Below are 19,478 nucleotides of genomic sequence, written 5' to 3'. Positions count from 1 at the left end.
TCACACATTTCCTGGAAGGACAGAGAGGCAGGTTCCCGCAGAGGGGCTAACTGAAATAGCAGCTGATAGATCCGTGGGGAAATCCAAGATAGAAATAACGACTTACACATAGGAGCGTCGACAACGCCGAAAGCCAAGAAGTGTTGCCGCAAACGCTTCGCATAATCATCCCAGTCTTCAGCAGCCTCATCGTATGGAGAGAATGGAGGCGGAGAAGAGGAAGCCAGACGATGAGTAAGTGATGTCAACAATGCCTGAATAGCAGCCGTCAACTGTGTTTGTTGTTCAATGAGCGCTTGCATAAGCTGTTCCATGTCTGCCCCGTCACGAACACACAAATCCACAACGCAGTGAAAATATCCGACCTCGTTGCCAAAAAGTGTTATAACCTTTAATCCCCAATAATTGCGTGGATATTCAAACACACTCACTTAGAAGCAATAGCTGGTTACATGATAACAACTCAGTATCTCTTATTCGACTGCCGTGCCGTGACATGCGGCCGCCGCCATTCGTAGCTAGGTGGCACTCCCGCGCTCAGCCGAGTTGCGGAGTGCCTCTATCGCCATTTGCGCGTACTGTCGTGGCGGCACTGTTAAATGTCATGGCACTGTCACAACAGTTTGAGTCTTTTACACAGCAGACAAAGAGATAATTAAGATAATATTTACTACAAAATAAGATTGTATGTTTTATTTTAGACAGAAAATTAGTAGTTATTTTTTTATTATCCTGAGCTGTATGAGAAAAGTTATTAACAATAGAAATGCTAGTTCTACATAGATATGTGCTATACTGTGTTCCCACTACACTGGGTTCATAAATGCCCATACAAAAACCTCTCTGCCCCTGGCAACAGGCTGGCCTCAACCTCCATCACTTTCACTCTCTACAACCTCCCTTGCTCTTCTCACATTTGGTCATAGTAGTTATGAAATTGTTTTCCTGCAAAGGAAAACTTGATACATTCATATCTCTGCTCCACAGTAACCTGAGTTCTGTGGCCAACAGTGCTGACAGGTGACACTCAACTTCATGGAAAAAGTTGAGTCCAAACATATACATGAATAAGATGAAAAATACAAGTTTCTTACCAGTTTTGCTTCTGAGATAGTATTGAGAAAAAATAAGAGTTCAGTATACAGTCCAGTAAAAAGTTAATAGTGACAGAGTTAATCAAGTGAAAGGTAAATGAAACAGTAAACTCTATTTTTTTAAGTTATTGTGGTTACAGTTCTATGTAGTTGGAAAGTTCAGTTAGTTGTGATGTCTTCATAGCACTTTTGGCAAGATGATGCCACTAAACTCCATAGCTGCTGTGATATCTTTCCGTACTATATTTTTTAGAAGAAATTTTGCAAAAGGGGTTGAGTCACTAATTTACGGTGACTTGGGAGATGATAACTCACAGGTTCAAATATCTTGTGACTTACGTATTCTCAGCAAACATGGTAGCTTACATAAATGAATTTCTGAACCACTGCTACAGCATTAAGTTCAGTTAATAAAATGTCCTTACAGCAAGTCTCTGAAGCAACAGGGATCATTTTACAAAATGGTAGTTGATGCTTCCTTTGTGTAGCATAGCAAATGACAGCCATTTTGGCCTTTTGAGACTATTACCCCTGTAATCTTGGAGACTAGGACTTAACAATTGAATGAGCTCCTAATTCTGGATGGAGTGTCCATAATGGCAGTGGCTGCATCACCTACAATGGCAGCGTTATGTGGGATCAGGTGCCATGTCCTTCTTCACCAGTCCATGCTGAAGACCCCCTGCTGGCTGCTACTGCTGTCCTGTATCTTGACCATAAACAGTGGAAAGCTCCCACCTCTGACAGCCTTCTGTTTGTTTCTGTCACAGAGGACACACTCCCATGTCTTTTCTCCCTTTCTGTTGCCCCCAACATATTCTCATTGGTCCCCATTCTTGCTGCTTTGTTATGACAGTAATTTTATCATTGTGTGGTTCAGAATAGTACAAAAATTTAGTGGTTATTTTCGCTGTCTAAAATAAAATGTTAAAATATTATTTAGCAATTAACATAATAATATAAGAGTTTACCTGGTATAAGAAATGGTAGCCTCTCAAGTTTTCTGCCAGTGACAGATGTGTGGCAGAACCATTACAAAAGTGAATTACATACATTCACACAATGCACCTGGAACACCTCAAAATGTTGCTTTTGGTATTGCCTGTAAGAGTCTCAAGCCCCTGTGTTTCTTGGAATGGCACAAATGACGCTGGACATGGTAGTAGGGACACTAAAGCGTGTATCTCCTAAGACTGTTGGTGACTGCATTATTCCAAACTTTTTTATTGGCTCTCCTGTTTGTTTAGTTGTTACTGAAGTAGTTGATGGTGTTGCTGAAGTTATTGCTGGTCTATTTCAGTTCTTATTGCTTGCTCTTCTCTGTGGAAGGGAATACATTGTACTTTATGAAAGAATTACGACTTATTAACAGGAACCATGGACCTTGCCGTTGGTGGGGAGGCTCGCGTGCCTCAGCGATACAGATGGTCGTACCATAGGTTCAACCACAACGGAGGGGTATCTGTTGAGAGGCCAGACAAATGTGTGGTTCCTGAAGAGGGGCAGCAGCCTTTTCAGTAGTTGCAGGGGCAACAGTCTGGATGATTGACTGATCTGGCCTTGCACCACTAACCAAAACGGCCTTGCTGTGCTGGTACTGCGAACGGCTGAAAGCAAGGGGAAACTACAGCCATAATTTTTCCCGAGGGCATGCAGCTTTACTGTATGGTTAAATGATGATGGCGTCCTCTTGTGTAACATATTCCGGAGGTAAAACAGTCCCCCATTCGGATCTCTGGGCGGGGACTACTCAAGAGGATGTCGTTATCAGGAGAAAGAAAACTGGCGTTCTACGGATCGGAGCATGGAATGTCAGATCCCTTAATCGGGCAGGTAGGTTAGAAAATTTAAAAAGGGAAATGGATAGGTTGAAGTTAGATATAGTGGGAATTAGTCAAGTTCGGTGGCAGGAGGAACAAGACTTTTGGTCAGGTGAATACAGGGTTATAAATACTAAATCAAATAGGGGTAATGCAGGAGTAGGTTTAATAATGAATAAAAAAATAGGAGTTCAGGTAAGCTACTACAAACAACATAGTGAACGCATTATTGTGGCCAAGATAGACACGAAGCCCACGCCTACAACAATTGTACAAGTTTATATGCCAACTAGCTCTGCAGATGATGAAGAAATTGATGAAACGTATGATGAGATAAAAGAAATTATTCAGGTAATGAAGCGAGACGAAAATTTAATACTCATGGGTGACTGGAATTCGAGAGTAGGAAAAGGGAGAGAAGGAAACATAGTGGGTGAATACGGATTGGGGGAGAGAAATGAAAGAGGAAGCCATCTGGTAGAATTTTGCACAGAGCATAACTTAATCATAGCTAACACTTGGTTCAAGAATCATAAAAGAAGGCTGTATACATGGAAGAATCCTGGAGATACTAGAAGGTATCAGATAGATTATATAATGGTAAGACAGAGATTTAGGAACCAGGTTTTAAATTGTAAGACATTTCCAGGGGCAGATGTCGACTGTGACCACAATCTACTGGTTATGAACTGTAGATTAAAACTGATGAAACTGCAAAAAGGTGGGAATTTAAGGAGATGGGACCTGGATAAACTGACTAAACGAGAGGTTGTACAGAGTTTCAGGGAGAGCATAATGGAACAATTGACAGGAATGGGGGAAAGAAATACAGTAGAAGAAGGAATGAAGTAGTGAAGGCAGCAGAGGATCAAGTAGGTAAAAAGACGAGTGCTAGTAGAAATCCTTAGGTAACAGAAGAAATATTGAATTTAATTGATGAAAGGAGAAAATATAAAAATGCAGTAAGTGAAACAGGCAAAAAGGAATACAAACGTCTCAAAAATGAGATCAACAGGAAGTGCAAAATGGCTAAGCAGGGATGGCTAGAGGACAAATGTAAGGATGTAGAGGCTTATCTCACTAGGGGTAAGATAGATACTGTCTACAGGAAAATTAAAGAGACCTTTGGAGAAAAGAGAGCCACTTGTATGAATATCAAGAGCTCAGATGGAAACCCAGTTCTAAGCAAAGAAGGGAAAGCAGAAAGGTGGAAGGAGAATATAGAGGGTCTATACAAGGGCGATGTACTTGAGGACAATATTATGGAAATGGAAGAGGATGTAGATGAAGATGAAATGGGAGATACGATACTGTGTGAAGAGTTTGACAGAACACTGAAAGACCTGAGTCGAAACAAGTCCTCGGGAGTAGACAACATTCCATTGGAACTACTGACGGCCTTGGGAGAGCCAGTCCTGACAAAACTCTACCATCTGGTGAGCAAGATGTATGAGACAGGCGAAATACCCTCAGACTTAAAGAAGAATATAATAATTCCAATCCCAAAGAAAGCAGGTGTTGACAGATGTGAATATTACCGAACTATCAGTTTAATAAGTCACAACTGCAAAATACTAACGCGAATTCTTTACAGACGAATGGAAAAACTGGTAGAAGCCAACCTCGGCGAACATCAGTTTGGATTCCGCAGAAATGTTGGAACACATGAGGCAATACTGACCCTACTACTTATCTTAGAAAATAGATTAAGAAAAGGCAAACCTACATTTCTAGCATTTGTAGACTTAGAGAAAGCTTTTGACAATGTTGACTGGAATACTCTCTTTCAAATTCTAAAGGTGGCAGGGGTAAAATACAGGGAGCGAAAGGCTATTTACAATTTGTACAGAAAGTAGATGGCAGTTATAAGAGTCGAGGGGCATGAAAGGGAAGCAGTGGTTGGGAAGGGAGTGAGACGGGGTTGTAGCCCACGTTGAGGTTCGCCGATGACATTGTAATTCTGTCAGAGACAGCAAAGGGCTTGGAAGAGTAGTTGAACGGAATGGACAGTGTCTTGAAAGGAGGATATAAGATGAACATCAACAAAAGCTAAATGAGGATAATGGAATGTAGTCGAATTAAGTCGGGTGATGCTGAGGGAATTAGATTAGAAAATGAGTCACTTAAAGTAGTAAAGGAGTTTTGCTATTTGGGGAGCAAAACAACTGATGATGGTCGAAGTAGAGAGGATATAAAATGTAGAATGGCAATGGCAAGGAAAGCGTTTCTGAAGAAGAGAAATTTGTTAACATCGATTATAGATTTAAGTGTCAGGAAGTCGTTTATGAAAGTATTTGTATGGAGTGTAGCCATGTATGGAAGTGAAACATGGACGGTAAATAGTTTGGACAAGAGTAGTATAGAAGCTTTCGAAATGTGGTGATACAGAAGAATGCTGAAGATTAGATGGGTAGATCACATAACTAATGAGGAGGTATTGAACAGAATTGGGGTGAAGAGGAGTTTGTGTCACAACTTGACTAGAAGAAGGGATCGGTTGGTAGGACATGTTCTGAGGCATCAAGGGATCACAAATTTAGCATTTGAGGGCAGCGTGGCGTGTAAAAGTTGTAGAGGGAGACCAAGAGATGAATACACTAAGCAAATTCAGAAGGATGTAGGTTGCAGTAAGTACTGGGAGATGAAGAAGCTTGCACAGGATAGAGTAGCATGGAGAGCTGCATCAAACCAGTCTCAGGACTGAAGACAACAACAACAGCAACAACAACAACAACAGGAAACTTGAAACATATACCAGAATAATTGTCAGTTTGTCAGGACATTACATGAATAATGTAGACCTGAGTTCAAAATTTTTTGAACCTCAATTATTTGCATAGAACAGATGATAGAAATGTACTGAACTTCACTTCAGGCAAGGGAACCTTTAATGGACCACCAATCGTTGAAATACCTGTATCAATGTGCATGTAGAAGAACATTGCATTGGCATAAATAAAGATATTATGTTTTGTGGCTTGGGTACCAAGGAGAACTTTCAGGGCTGTAGAACTAGCCAATAATGTGTTGCTCAATTGAAATTTTGGTATCCCCACCAGCAGACAAATGTATGGACACAGATGAACTGCAGTGGGTTCTGTGGTAGAGTAGTGCAGAAGCTATCATGGACGTCATGTGTGGAGTGTCATATGGGCAGAACTGCTGACTCAGGTGTTTACTTGCCAGGGACGATAGGTTGGGCCAGTGAGTTCCTATGGAGTGATTGATTAACACTGACCTGACTTCCACATTGCAGCATGCTCTTGTTTCCACATGTTATTTGTTTGGTAATTCATGCTGGTTGCATTTTGTGCTTTTCTCCTTGTGTCTCTACATGGTGTTTGGACTCCCTGTTCCCCCATAGATCAACTTGCACATTGAGTTTATCCTCTTCTGCGGTCCAGCTTCCAGGCTCCTGGGTTGAGTGCCCGCAGTTGGCTAGATTAGTGACATTTGTGCTGATGGCTATGTTTTGCAACGTTGTCGTGCCTGTGCAGATACAAAAGAAACAATTATGTTGAAGTATGGTTTTTCACTGTATTAAGTGTTGCAAGTATTAATTCTAGATTTGCATAAGGCATTTGGTTCTATAAATCATACAGTACTTTTATCCAAATTAGCGGTATAATAGCAGTATCACTAAAATTCATAAGTTATCTCTGAGATGGGAGACAGTATGCTAAACTATCTTATAAGAATGGAAGTAAGAATGCCCCACAGTAAAATCAGTATACAAGACTCTCAACTTTGGAGTTCCCAGGGAAGTATTCTTAGATCATAAAACTTAAAGCTAGTGAACTATGCTGCTGATACAGCATTTATTATCCTCAGCCGCAATGAGCAGATAGCATTCCAAAACAATAAAGACAACTTTGAACTGATCATGGAACATCTGATCATGAATAAACTTATGCCGAATAAGGCCAAGACTGTTGTGATAAAGTTGGTGCTCAATTGCAACCAGTCTCAAGTGTATATAAATATTGAATCACTGTCTACAGTTGAAACATCCAATAAACATAAATTTTTAGACATTGTTATTGATGAGTGTCTTACATGAAAAGAGTCTGTCAGCTACATCTGTAAAGAGACTAGCTGAAATATTTGGTTGCTAAAACACCTGAAAAATATATAACTCCTCCTATTATTAAACAAATGCTCTATGGATTAATCCCTTCTCATTTACAACACGAGACTGAAATTTGGGGTGGAGCACCCACAGTCTACATGGATAAAATATTCAGGCTTCAGAAGATACTAGTTATGGTTATTACTACTGTAAGCAAACACTAGTCGTGTTGGGACTATATTAAGTATAATTTATTGACTATACAATAAAGGTATATGCTTATGACAATTATATTTGTAAAAGAGAATGATGCAATAAGCATAATGAATAGAGATTTTATTAATGCAATACATGAACAAGGTGTATTCAAATAACTTAGGGGAATGCAGCTGGGTGACGACATTCTATACACTGGGAGAAACTAAGGTCTCATAAGGTGTTGTTATTATGATACTGAGTAACAAAAGTGCTACAAATGAAAGTCCACTTGCATTTTATAATAGGTTGCCAAATAATGTGAAGCAGCTCTGTGGAAATTTCTTTAAGAGCAAGTTGAAACAGCTGTTAATTAAAAGACTTTTATATCCACTCAGACATTTCTGAACTCCATTATCAGTAGTATTACTTTTGAATGTTGCAGTGTATTAGTGGCGTTGAATGTTTATATAATGGCATCTAATGTGCTTCTATTTTAGCTTATGTATTCCTTATATGTACGACATGATATCATCATTGTAAGTGTGCAGCAATTACAATGTTCAAGGCTGTAAAGGTATCATAGACAAATAAAGGTTAATAATAATAATAATAATAATAATAATAATATCATTTCTTATGTTATAAAAATCCTACACTGGTGCTTTTCTATGTTAATAATCATGCATAATAATATTGTATTGTATGGAACTGAGGACCTAGAAATGATGGAGAGGCTTCGTCCCTGCCATAGCCCACAGTGGTACACAATCCCACAACAGGTTACAGCAGTCCACTCACCCCACCGCCGCCCCACACCGAACCAAGGGTTATTGCGCGGTTCAGCCCCCAGTGGACACCTCCCCTCCCCCAGGAACATATCACACCAGACGAGAGTAACCCCAATGTTTGCATGGTAGAATAATGATGGTGTATGCGTACATGGAGAAAGTGTTTGTGAAGCAATCGCTGACATAGTGTAACTGAGGCAGAATAAGTGGAACCAGCCCACATTTGCCAAGGCAGATGGAAAACCGCCTTAAAAACCATCCACATACTTGCTGGCACACCGGACGTCAACACTAATCCATTGCATGGATTTGTGCCGGGGACCGGCATGCCTCCTACCTGGAAAGCAGTGCGTTAGACTGCACAGCTAACCGAGTGGGCATGCATAATAGTACATACCTGTAGCTATATTTGGGTATTTCAGACACATCATATTGTCATATGCTTGTTCCTTAATACTATCTATGATGAGTTTCCATTGTGTTGATTTCTTTTGATTTGAAAAGTGTACTTGTAATACTGCATCTATGTTTATGTAACTTATTGTCTGTTCAGGATAAGCAATGCCCCAGTTGCAGATATTTTAATTATTTGGGCAAAATGTGAAGACGGCAAGTTACGAGGATTCATTGTGGAATGGAATGGAGCTAAAGGATTGGCAACACCCAAAATAGAAGGCAAATTCTCACTTCGGGCATCTGCTACAGGAATGATTTTCTTAGATGAAGTTGAAGTTCCAGAGGAAAACGTTCTTCCTGGTGTGACCAGTTTCAAAGTAAGCTTGAATTTTGTTTTTGTCATGTGTCACCATAACTCACTACCATGATCCCTAATCTTATACCAGAACATACTGAATATGGGCAGAGTAATTCAGTCAAGAATTGCAATGTGTGAGACTGACAACTACGTTGCGACACCAACCAAGAGCAGTATTTAATTCTTTGTTAAATGAGAATTGTGTGTTGGTAGGAACAAGTGAGGGCAAAGTGTCATGTTTTGTGTATGCTTTAACTCAGAACAGCAAGAAAAATTTCTTTATTCTAGTAGAAGCATCTTTAGGCAACAGATGCAAAAGTTACTTTATTTTCTACAATTTTCTTCTTTATTATGCCTGTAATGTCTAGAACTTCCTTTAGATTCCATAGATGAGTGTATTTTAATTCCCTTAGCTGAAGTTTTACCCAGCAAAGCAATCCAATTATCTGGCCAGGGTGCCGGTGCCCCTGTGTTCATGCCCTATAAGCAAGGAGGGGAGGTAGTAATTGTGTACCTTCCAGTACTGTTACAAGAGGAGTGCTGTCGCACGCTAAATGTCTATACTCACATCTAAATGAAGTACCCATTTAGAATAAGACCGGAATTGGGACACATAGTATATCTCACCTTGGCTGCTCACAGTGGGCAGCAGTAAGAAGGGCAATATCTGGAAAACTATCTTCCCCAGTGACATCGCTATTTTCTACGTGTGTATCTGTTGATTCTTTGCTGCTGTTTCATTGGAGGATGACAATGCTGACTTTTTGTTTGAATCTGTGCTGAGTGATTTTATTTATATTTTCAGTTCCTTGGCCATCAAAGTGTGTCTCCTCCACTCATCATCACACACTTTTTTGGCATGATACGTATACTTTCAAGTCTTCTAAGGACACAGCAGTAAAAGATAATGTCACAGCCACATAAGCAAAGTGACATTGTGGTCTAGTGGTTAGCATTTGTGCCTAGTAATGCCAAGGTCCTGTGTTTGATTCCCAGTGACCATCTCAAATTTTTCGTAGGTGGAAAGGTTTGGAAGGAAACCCACTTAGCCTTGTAATGCCAACTATAACTCGAAAAATTGATGCATAAATCACCAAAGTAGTGTTACATCAAAAGGTATGCACCAAGCTAGATGACAAACAACATTTATTTATTAGCAGCAGAGGCATGAGCTGTTAAGTTTTTCAGGTTAGAGAGTAAGATGTGTGATGTATCACGATTATCTTTGCAAGATTTCATAATAGTTCTGTAGGATTTAGGTCTAGATGGCATGACAGCAGTAAGAAGGGACATTTTTTGCAAGAGTTTACCAATTGAATAAAGAGAAAGTGTTTGTTGCTCCATAATTAATGTGAAAGTTTGGTTTTCTTTGTCTCTACAGATTTGTAGTTTTTTTGCCATTTCTACATGATAGTCTGAAGTTTTCCTGTTGTCACAGAGAATATGTGAACAAAAAATGAAACTCTGCAGTCACAACAATGAAACGCTCTCTGGCACTGTTGTCTGATGACACTGTTCACACATTGCCACTTTGCAATATTTTTCACAGTGTAATGTGTCTCGATCCATGGCTCATCTAAGTAAACCATTGGTCACTTTATGCTAATGCTTCATTTTATAAATTTTTTTTAAAAGTCTGATATCATGGGCTTTTTTGCTAGTATGTTCATGACTCATTCATTCTAGCAACTTCTAAAATCAAATCCCATAGATGGAACAGTTTTTCTTAGAGTTTCTTTTCTAGTAGGGAAGGCTAATTCAGTGAAACAACAGCTGTGAAATTTCTGCAAAGATTGTATTTCCTTCCATGGCCATAATATTGCAGCAATTTATTTAGATCACCAATGAAATATTTATTGTATGCATTTCTCTAATTCTGTTTTGGAGCACATACTTGATGTCCTACTCCACTTGGCATCATATCCCTCCTTCTGTAATTTGCACACCATTCCCTAACTGAATGCATCTTTTATCACCTTCTGTGTCAGCACTATCACACTTTTCTTGTTTTCATTGCCTGTAATATTAACGATATTAATAGCAAGTAGTCATGGCTTTCCACAAAGGTATTTTCTGCAGTCCCTTTTTGTGCTCACACTCTGAGATGGACTGGAACGTTACTGTAACAAGTCACATCGCCAAGTAGTTCCCATTACAGCCAGGTAACTGATTCACCTTGCCGAGTAATACAGAGTGCTTATTGTAATTGTTGAATTCATCAGTCTGAAGACTGACTTGTTTTCCTGTATAAACTTTTTACTACCTGCATAACTACTGCACCCTACATCAATTTAAACCTGCCTACTGTATTTAACATTGATTTCCCCCTGCAATTTTTACCCCTGACACGTTCCTCTAGGCCAAATTAAACTATTCTTTGATGCCTCAGGATGTGTCTAATCAATCTCTTTCTTCTGTTAGGCAAGTTTTGATGTTAAGCTCTTTGATGTCTAATTCCATTCAGTACCTCCTTGTTACTTATCCAATCTATACATTTAATCTTCAGGATTTTTCTGTAGCACCAAATATGCTTATATTCTCTTTACCATTTATTTTCTTCCTTTCACTTCTACATGACACCACACTCCAAATGAATACATTCATAAAAGGCTCCCTAACACTTAAATTTGTATTTGTTGTTAACATCATCTTGCTTTTCAGGAAAGTTTTTCTTGCTATTGCCAGTCTCTGTGTGTGTTCGATATTCACTCTGTATGTTCTAAATATTCTTGTCAGTTTTATATTTTCTTTTGAAATATGATGTAACAACTGAACTCTAAAACATACACTATAATCTAATCATCAGATGAACATGTTAACTGTTGCAGAGGATTGGTTTTCATGATCTCGCTAATATCCAAAAGCCACTCATTGTGAGAATGCAATTGCAGCAGTGCTAGACAGGGAGCAGTGCTGTAGGTTTTGTGCCATTTTATTTTGAGACTACAGCTTGCTGTAGTTTGACAGAAAGCATGGCAAATAGATGGATCAGGCTGAATGCCTTCTGTTTTCGTCCAAAGTTTTTTGTACATTTGGGTACAAAAATCTTCAGTAATTATCAAATTTATGTGTGCTTCAGAAGAATTAGAAATTCAGAGAAGAAGAAAGTTGCTTAAAATCTACTGCTGTCTTTTGAATGCATGGAAATAAAATATTCAAATTCATAATAGTGATTATGTATAAAACTATTTTTGTGTTTAGCAGAATATAAGCAGAGTTTAGTTTCTGAGAGGATGAAACGTACAAGGGTATACTCTGCAATGGTTTTAAGATAACGACTGAATTTGATGTACCATAAACTGGGTTAAATTATGCAACCTGGGTTACTTTACACACTTTCCATTAAGTTCTGTGGGGTGCCGCCCATGGCCTGTTTTGGAAATTCTGAGTAAAATGGCTGCTTAGATAAGACATAGTGAACTTTACTGGATTGAAAAATCATGACAGTGTTGTTCATACATCATGATGCAGGATGATAAATGCAGTTAATTGGATGTGAGCATCTTTACGTATTTTTACATTGCTTAGAAACTGTCATTGCCATGTCATAGTTATGTGGAACAGTAGGTGAAACACTTTTTTAGTGGAGACATTTTACTAGCAAGCTTAAAACAAGCAAAGGTGTGTGACTTTTGCTTGGGTGGGGGTAACTTTACGACGACTGCAAACAAAAGCAGAAAATAAGGTTACTGAGGAAATTATTGGACAAGTGCTATCTTATGATGAGATTCAAGTTAAGTTCGTGAAGATGACAGGTGACTCAACATAGACATTTGTATGGCCTGATGTTGGAGATATCTCCAAAATCAATAACTAGGGGCTACTTGATGAACCTGTGGTATTACAGAGATGATCTTTGTAGTTCAAAGAACACCTGCAATCTTTTATGTATGTATCCAGTCTTTATTGAAGTGAAATCAAGGTTAGTAGTGCCTCATCCTGCTATAGAAATACTATAAAAGTGAAGGTGAGAAACTCGTGCTCCAGACACAGCAGAAGCATTATTTTCAATTTACATAATAAAAACTTAAAATTTAAATGACTTGCCATATTGCATTTATCCTTGTAATAGGTTCCAACAAGTCAATAAAGCTATGAAAAGTGTCATGCCACTTCAGATTTCTGTTTTCTTTCCATTTAAAATTTCCAGACGTGTGTAAAGTTATCCATTATAAGGCAATACTGCCAAATATCTTGCAAAGTACACTGAAGAGCCAAAAAACTGGTACACCTGCCTAATATTGTGTAGGGCCCCCGCAAGCATGCAGAAGTGCCACAATATGATGTGGCATGAACTCGACTAACGTCAGAAGTAGTGCTGGAGGGAACTGACACCATGAATGCTTCAGGGCTGTCCATAAATCCATAAGAGTATGAGAGGGTGGAATCTCTTCTGCACAGCACGTTGCAAGGCATCCCAGATATGCTGAATAATGTTCATGTCTGGGGAGTTTGATGGCCAGTGGAAGTGTTTAAAGTCAAAAGAATGTTCCTGGAGCCACTCTATAGCAATTCTGGATGTATGGGGTGTCGAGTTGTCCTGCTGGAATTGCCCAAATCTGTTGGAATGCACAGTGGACATGAATAATGGATGCAGGTGATCAGACAGGATGCTTACGCATGTGTCACCTATCACAGTCATCTCTAGACATATCAAGGGCCCCATAGCACTCCCAACTGCACACGCGCCACACTATTACAGAGCCTCCACCAGCTTGAACAGTCCTCAGCTGACATGAAGGGTCCATGAATTAATGAGGTTGTCTCCATACCCTTACACATCCATCCGCTTGTTTCCAGTCATCAACAGTCCAATGTCGGTGTTGATGATCACAGGTGAGGTGTAAAGCTTCATGTCGTGCAGTCATTAAGGGTACACGAGTGGGCCTTCGGCTCCAAAAGACTATGTTGATGATGTTTCATTGAATGGTTCACACACTGACACTTATTGATGGCCCAGCATTGAAATCTGCAGCAATTTGTGGAAGGGTTGCACTTCTGTCACGCTGCACTATTCTCTTCAGTTGTCGTTGGTCCCATTCTTGCAGGTCTTTTTCCAGCTGCTGCGATGTCAGAGATTTGAAGTTTTACTGGATTCATGATATTCACCGTACACTCGTGAAATGGTCACATGGGAAAATCCCCACTTCACCGCTGCCTCGGAGATGCTATGTCCCATCCCTTGTGCACCGACTATAACACCACGTGCAAACTCACTTAAATATTGATAACCTGCCATTGTAGCAGCAGTAACCAATCTAACAACTGCACCAGACACTTGTTGTCTTATATAGGCATTGCCGACTGCAGTGCCATATTCTGCCTGTTTACATATCTCTGCATTTGAATATGCATGTACTCTTTGAATGGAGTAACTTTACACACAATGTTGTTAAAACATGTCATAAACACGATTTCCATTCATTTTGAGGCTACAATTGCCCTTAAGAACCTGAATGATATACAGAAACCCATTGATATCAATTATATAACCAACCACCTCCCCCTTTGAACCATAGTCCTTGCCGTTGGTGGGGAGGCTCGCGTGCCTCAGCGATACAGATAGCCGTACCGTAGGTGCAACCACAACGGAGGGGTATCTGTTGAGAGGCCAAACAAATGAATGGTTCCTGAAGAAAGGCAGCAGCCTTTTCAGTAGTTGCAGGGGCAACAGTCTGGATGCTTGACTGATCTGGCCTTGTAACACTAACCAAAACAGCCTCGCTGTGCTGGTACTGCGAACGGTTGAAAGCAAGAGGAAACTACAGCCACAATTTTTACTGAGGGCATGCAGCTTTACTGTATGGTTAATGATGATGGCATCCTCTTGGGTAAAATATTCCGGAGGTAAAATAGTCCCCCATTCGGATCTCCGGGCGGGGACTAATCAGGAGGACATTGTTATGAGGAGAAACAAAGCTGGCGTTGTACGGATCGGAGTGTGGAATGTCAGATCCCTTAATCAGGCTGGTAGATTAGAAAATTTAAAAAGGGAAATGGATAGGTTAAAGTTAGATATAGTGGGAATTAGTGAAGTTCGGTGGCAGGAGGAACAAGACTTTTGGTGAGGTGAGCAAGCAGTAAAGGAAACAAAAGAAAAATTTGGAATAGGTATTAAAATCCATGGAGAAGAAATAAAAACTTTAAGGTTCGCAGATGACATTGTAATTCTGTCAGAGACAGCAAAGGACTTGGAAGAGCAGTGGAACGGAATGGACAGTGTCTTGAAGGGAGGATATAAGATGAACATCAACAAAAGAAAAACGAGGATAATGGAATGTCGTCGAATTAAGTCGGGTGATGCTGAGGGTATTAGATTAGGAAATGAGACACTTAAAGTAGTGAAGGAGTTTTGTTACTTGGGGAGCAAAATAACTAATGATGCTCGAAGGAGAGAGGATATAAAATGTACACCGTCAATTGCAAGGAAAGCGTTTCTGAAGAAGAGAAATTTGGTAACATCGAGTATAGATTTAAGTGTCAGGAAGTCGTTTCTAAAAGTATTTGTATGGAGTGTAGCCATGTATGGAAGTGAAACATGGACGATAAATAGTTTAGACAAGAAGAGAATAGAAGCTTTCAAAATGTGGTGCTGCAGAAGAATGCTGAAGATTAGATGGTTAGATCACACAACTAATGAGGAGGTATTGAATATGATTGGGGAGAAGAGGAGTTTGTGTCACAACTTGACTAGAAGAAGGGATCGGTTGGTAGGACATGTTCTGAGGCATCGGGGGATAACCAATTTAGTATTGGAGGGCAGCGTGGAGGGTAAAAATCGTAGAGGGAGGCCAAGAGATGAATACACTAATCGGATTCAGAAGGACGTAGCCTCCTGTAGGTACTGGGAGATGGAGAAGCTTGCACAGGATAGAGTAGCATGGAGAGCTGAATCAAAGCAGTCTCAGGACTGAAGACCACAACAAAACAACATAACTGACCACACTTTATAAAATCAAGAAAACACAAAAATGTGTTTGTAGTATCTCCAGTTGACAGTAACAGGAATATTCTTAGTTTTGATGTGAAAAGGAGAAAAATAGATGGAGGAGAATGAAATACTTTTTTTGTGCAATAAGAAAAACTATTGGCTCTGGCCAGTTGTATTAAGACAATACATGTTACTGATATTAAGCTTGCAGTGACTCATAAATGATCATCATTGTGTTGTTTTGTATTGTATTGTATTGTATTGTATGTTAACCGGGGGCCTAGAAACGACGGAGAGGCCCCATCCATGCCGCAGCCAGAGTGGTCCACAACCCTACGATGGCCACCGCGGTCCTCGTCACCCCTCTACAGCCCCACACCAAACCACTCTTTCAGGGTTATTGTGTGTTTTGACCACAGCTCTGTGGTCTAATGATTTTATCAACCAGACTGACCATCTTCATCTTAATGAGGGTGACAGTATGGTCTTCAGGAACTACGGTTACAACATTCATCAAATAAATGGAGTGCTTTCAAGTGAGAATCACAATAAGACCACCGACAAAAAGTGGGAAAAGAAACATGTCTTCTTGCCATTCTGTGGGTCCATGTTGAGCAAGACAAGCCACCTACTGAAAAGACACAAAATCAAATTGATCTTCAGGTCTCTGATAAATATTCGGAAGTCCTGAGACCAGTTAGAGATGGAGTAGGTCGCAGAATACCTCGGGTCTACAAGATGGTTTGTGAGTGCGGCCAGTCATATGTTGGAAATCGGTATGAATGGTAGAACAATGCAGACAGAAGAACAAGAGGCTTTATCGCATACACTACCTTGAGAAATCGACTTTAGCTGAACATGCTTTAGAAAACGGTCGCTTGATCAAATTCGATGAAACCACTGTTGTGGCTCACACTAATGGCTTTTGGGACTGTGTAATTAAATAAGCCACTGAAATAAAAATCATCAATAACGCCCTTAATGGAGATGGCCTCCTGCAGCTCAGAATGATGTGGAATCCAGGGATCACATGGTTGAAGTGGGCATATTGAATGCCAAGTCAAATTATGCCCATATATGGCAAGGCTGTGAGCACCAGTGATATCAGCTGGCAGCTAGCATATATAAGGGTGTACCAGCAGCCCACTGGCAGTCATACCTCTTGGAAAAGGCCAATGAGCACTTGGCTGAAAGCTTGTGACGTTCACCTGCTTTGTTTCTTCATTTGTCCTTGGTGTCGACGTACTGCATTGTTATACTGGCTAAAAAATAGGGGGTGGGGGGGGGGGGTTGGAGGGTGGAAGTTCAACACTGACTACTGTAATTAATGTAGCTAACAGTTGCACAGTTGTGTTTCACAGTTCTTTACTGTCACTGTCCACAACCCCCAACAGTACATAGCTCACTATTGGTAAATTTTGATAAGCCTCATTAATAGGTTGCAGGCAAACATCAGCATACTGCTATGATAGTTTGCTGTTGAACATCTATGAGCAGTATAAACCTAACCACACAGTTCGCAGTTCTTGCAGAAGAATAAGGTATGTGTGACACTATTTCTCAAATAACTTGAACAGACATTGTCATTGCCTTAACACATGGCCTATTTGTGTTACACTAATTCCACTGTTAAATTTGATGCATTGTTGTTACTTGAAGCAGTACATAATTTCCCTCTGAAAATTGGCCGTGGACGGACTGTCTCAGGACCAAACATAGGGCCTTTATAAATCCTCACAGTAAATAGGCACTGAGACTATACTTTTTTGATGTTTTAAGTTACAGAAATTACAATTAAAACATAACTCATTCAATTATATGAATAGATCGAAAAATTCCTCCTTTTTAACAGTTCTCTCTACCACAAAGATTAGGCCAAATTATTTGTTTAAATAATGAAATTAGCAGATCTAGTTATGCAAACAATGCTTTTGACCAATCTGGTAATTATTTTGGAATTAAATAAGGGCTGACTTTGCTAACATGTTTTCGAATAGAGCCAAGTAAATACTTAAAGGATTCTAGTAGTTCTTCTTCCAAATGTTTATAATTATTACAGATTTTATTTTTGTTTATAAGTAAACAATAGAATTTAAGTCCTGAAAAAATTACTGATTTCACTCCATAACAAAAGATATTAACTAGGAATGGTCAAAATAAATTAGGAAATTAATTACATACACAAAGCTACGCACCAAATTAGACCTGGTGCAGGGAATAGCCTTGATAGGGACAGGGAATGTGATGTAGGTGGTGACCTGATAAAGATAGCTACTCAAACTGATGGCATCAATCTGCATTTCATGCAACTGTTTCCGCATCATGATCAGCCTCATCTTAATGCAGCTGTTAAGCACGTTAACATTGGGCTGGAGAGGGCACTGATGGCAGAGGGCATGGGTCACATTGCATTGGTGCCAGTTGAGTTTATCAGTAGATCAGGTTTCACTAGGCATGGCCTGCACTTCAACAGGTTTGGGAAGGGGATACTGGCAAAGCTTATAGGTGCAAGTGTAGTGGGTGGTGGTAGGACACTCTTGGAAAAATTCCTGTAGTAGTTGGTGTTAGAGCTGCACCGTTTTTGAATGAAGTCAGCTGATGGATATACCTGCTTAAAGGAAGTCCCTCTAAGGGCTCACCTTCAGAGGATGTCGTGTTTCCAAGTAGAGAAGGAGTTAGCATATTTCATCAGAATATTAAAGCTATTAGAGATAAAGTTAGTGAACTGCTTATAGATGTTGACTATGAAATTATTCGTATATCGGAGCACCACTTAAATAATTTGACGATTCAGAGGCTTCCTTTACCAGGATACAGGTTAGCTGGCTGTTTTTCAAGGATTTCATTGTGGAGTGGGAGAATGGCCATGTATGTAAAAAACAGTATTCCTTTTGCGTCCATAGAGGTATGTATCGTGGCACTGCACTGAACAGATATTTGAATGTTGTGCAGTTGCAGTTGAATTTAGTGAAACTAAACTTTTAATTGTTTTTGTTTATAGGTCCCCTAATTTTGACTTCAGAGCATTTCTGCCCAAGCTAGAGGGGGTTCTTGTTCACTTTATAGGAAGTACGAGAAATTAGTTGTGTGTGGTGACTTCAGTATAAATTTTGTACATGATAGTGCAAGAAAAATGATGTTGGTAGATCTCCTAAATTCATATGATCTGATGCAGAATGTGTTTTTCCAACTACAGTGCAGGGGAACAGTAGCACAGCCATAAACAACATTTTTATTCATTCTTCATTACCAGATGGGCATTCTGTTAGTAAAAGGGTCAATGCCCTTTCAGACCATGATGCACCAATTTTAACACTAAAAGGATTTTGTACTCAAACAAATGTCACATATAATTACAAACTATGCAGGAAAGTTAATCCAAAAGCCAGCCGGAGTGGCCGAGTGGTTCTAGGCACTACAGTCTGGAACCGTGCGACCGCTACGGCCACAGGTTCGAATCCTGCCTCGGGGATGGATGTGTGTGTTGTCCTTAGGTTAGTTAGGATTAAGTAGTTCTACGTTCTAGGGGACTGATGACCTCTGAAGTTAAGTCCCATAGTGCTCAGAGCCATTTGAACCATTTAATCCAAAAGCAATTGAGAATTTTTTAAACCTTGTCGAGGAACAAGAGTGGCAGGATGTTTATAGTGCTGGTAACATAGATGACAAATATAATGCTTTCCTTAACACATTTCTGATGCTCTTTGAGAGCTGCTTTCCATTAGAATGTCCTAAATAGGGTTGTTGTGGTCTTCAGTCCTGAGACTGGTTTGATGCAGCTCTCCATGCTACTCTATCCTGTGCAAGCTTCTTCACCTTCCAGT

General features: G+C 39.8%; 1 protein-coding gene across 1 annotated transcript in view; it reads left to right on the top strand.

The window, feature by feature from the left end:
- The first annotated feature begins 7,703 nt into the window (after positions 1–7,703).
- LOC124722267 (glutaryl-CoA dehydrogenase, mitochondrial-like) overlaps positions 7,704–19,478 on the top strand; it is a 43,918-nt gene continuing 32,143 nt past the window's right edge. Inside the window, exons 1-2 of the mRNA XM_047247454.1 lie at positions 7,704–7,717; positions 8,523–8,742. Coding sequence (XP_047103410.1) covers positions 7,704–7,717; positions 8,523–8,742 — 234 coding nt within the window. The remainder of the gene's footprint in view (positions 7,718–8,522; positions 8,743–19,478) is intronic.

Source organism: Schistocerca piceifrons, chromosome X (genome assembly GCF_021461385.2).
Source record: "Schistocerca piceifrons isolate TAMUIC-IGC-003096 chromosome X, iqSchPice1.1, whole genome shotgun sequence".
In the NCBI taxonomy this organism is placed as follows: Eukaryota; Metazoa; Arthropoda; class Insecta; order Orthoptera; family Acrididae; genus Schistocerca; species Schistocerca piceifrons.
Note: the sequence above shows the minus strand (reverse complement) of the source record. Positions and strands in the feature narration are given on the sequence as shown.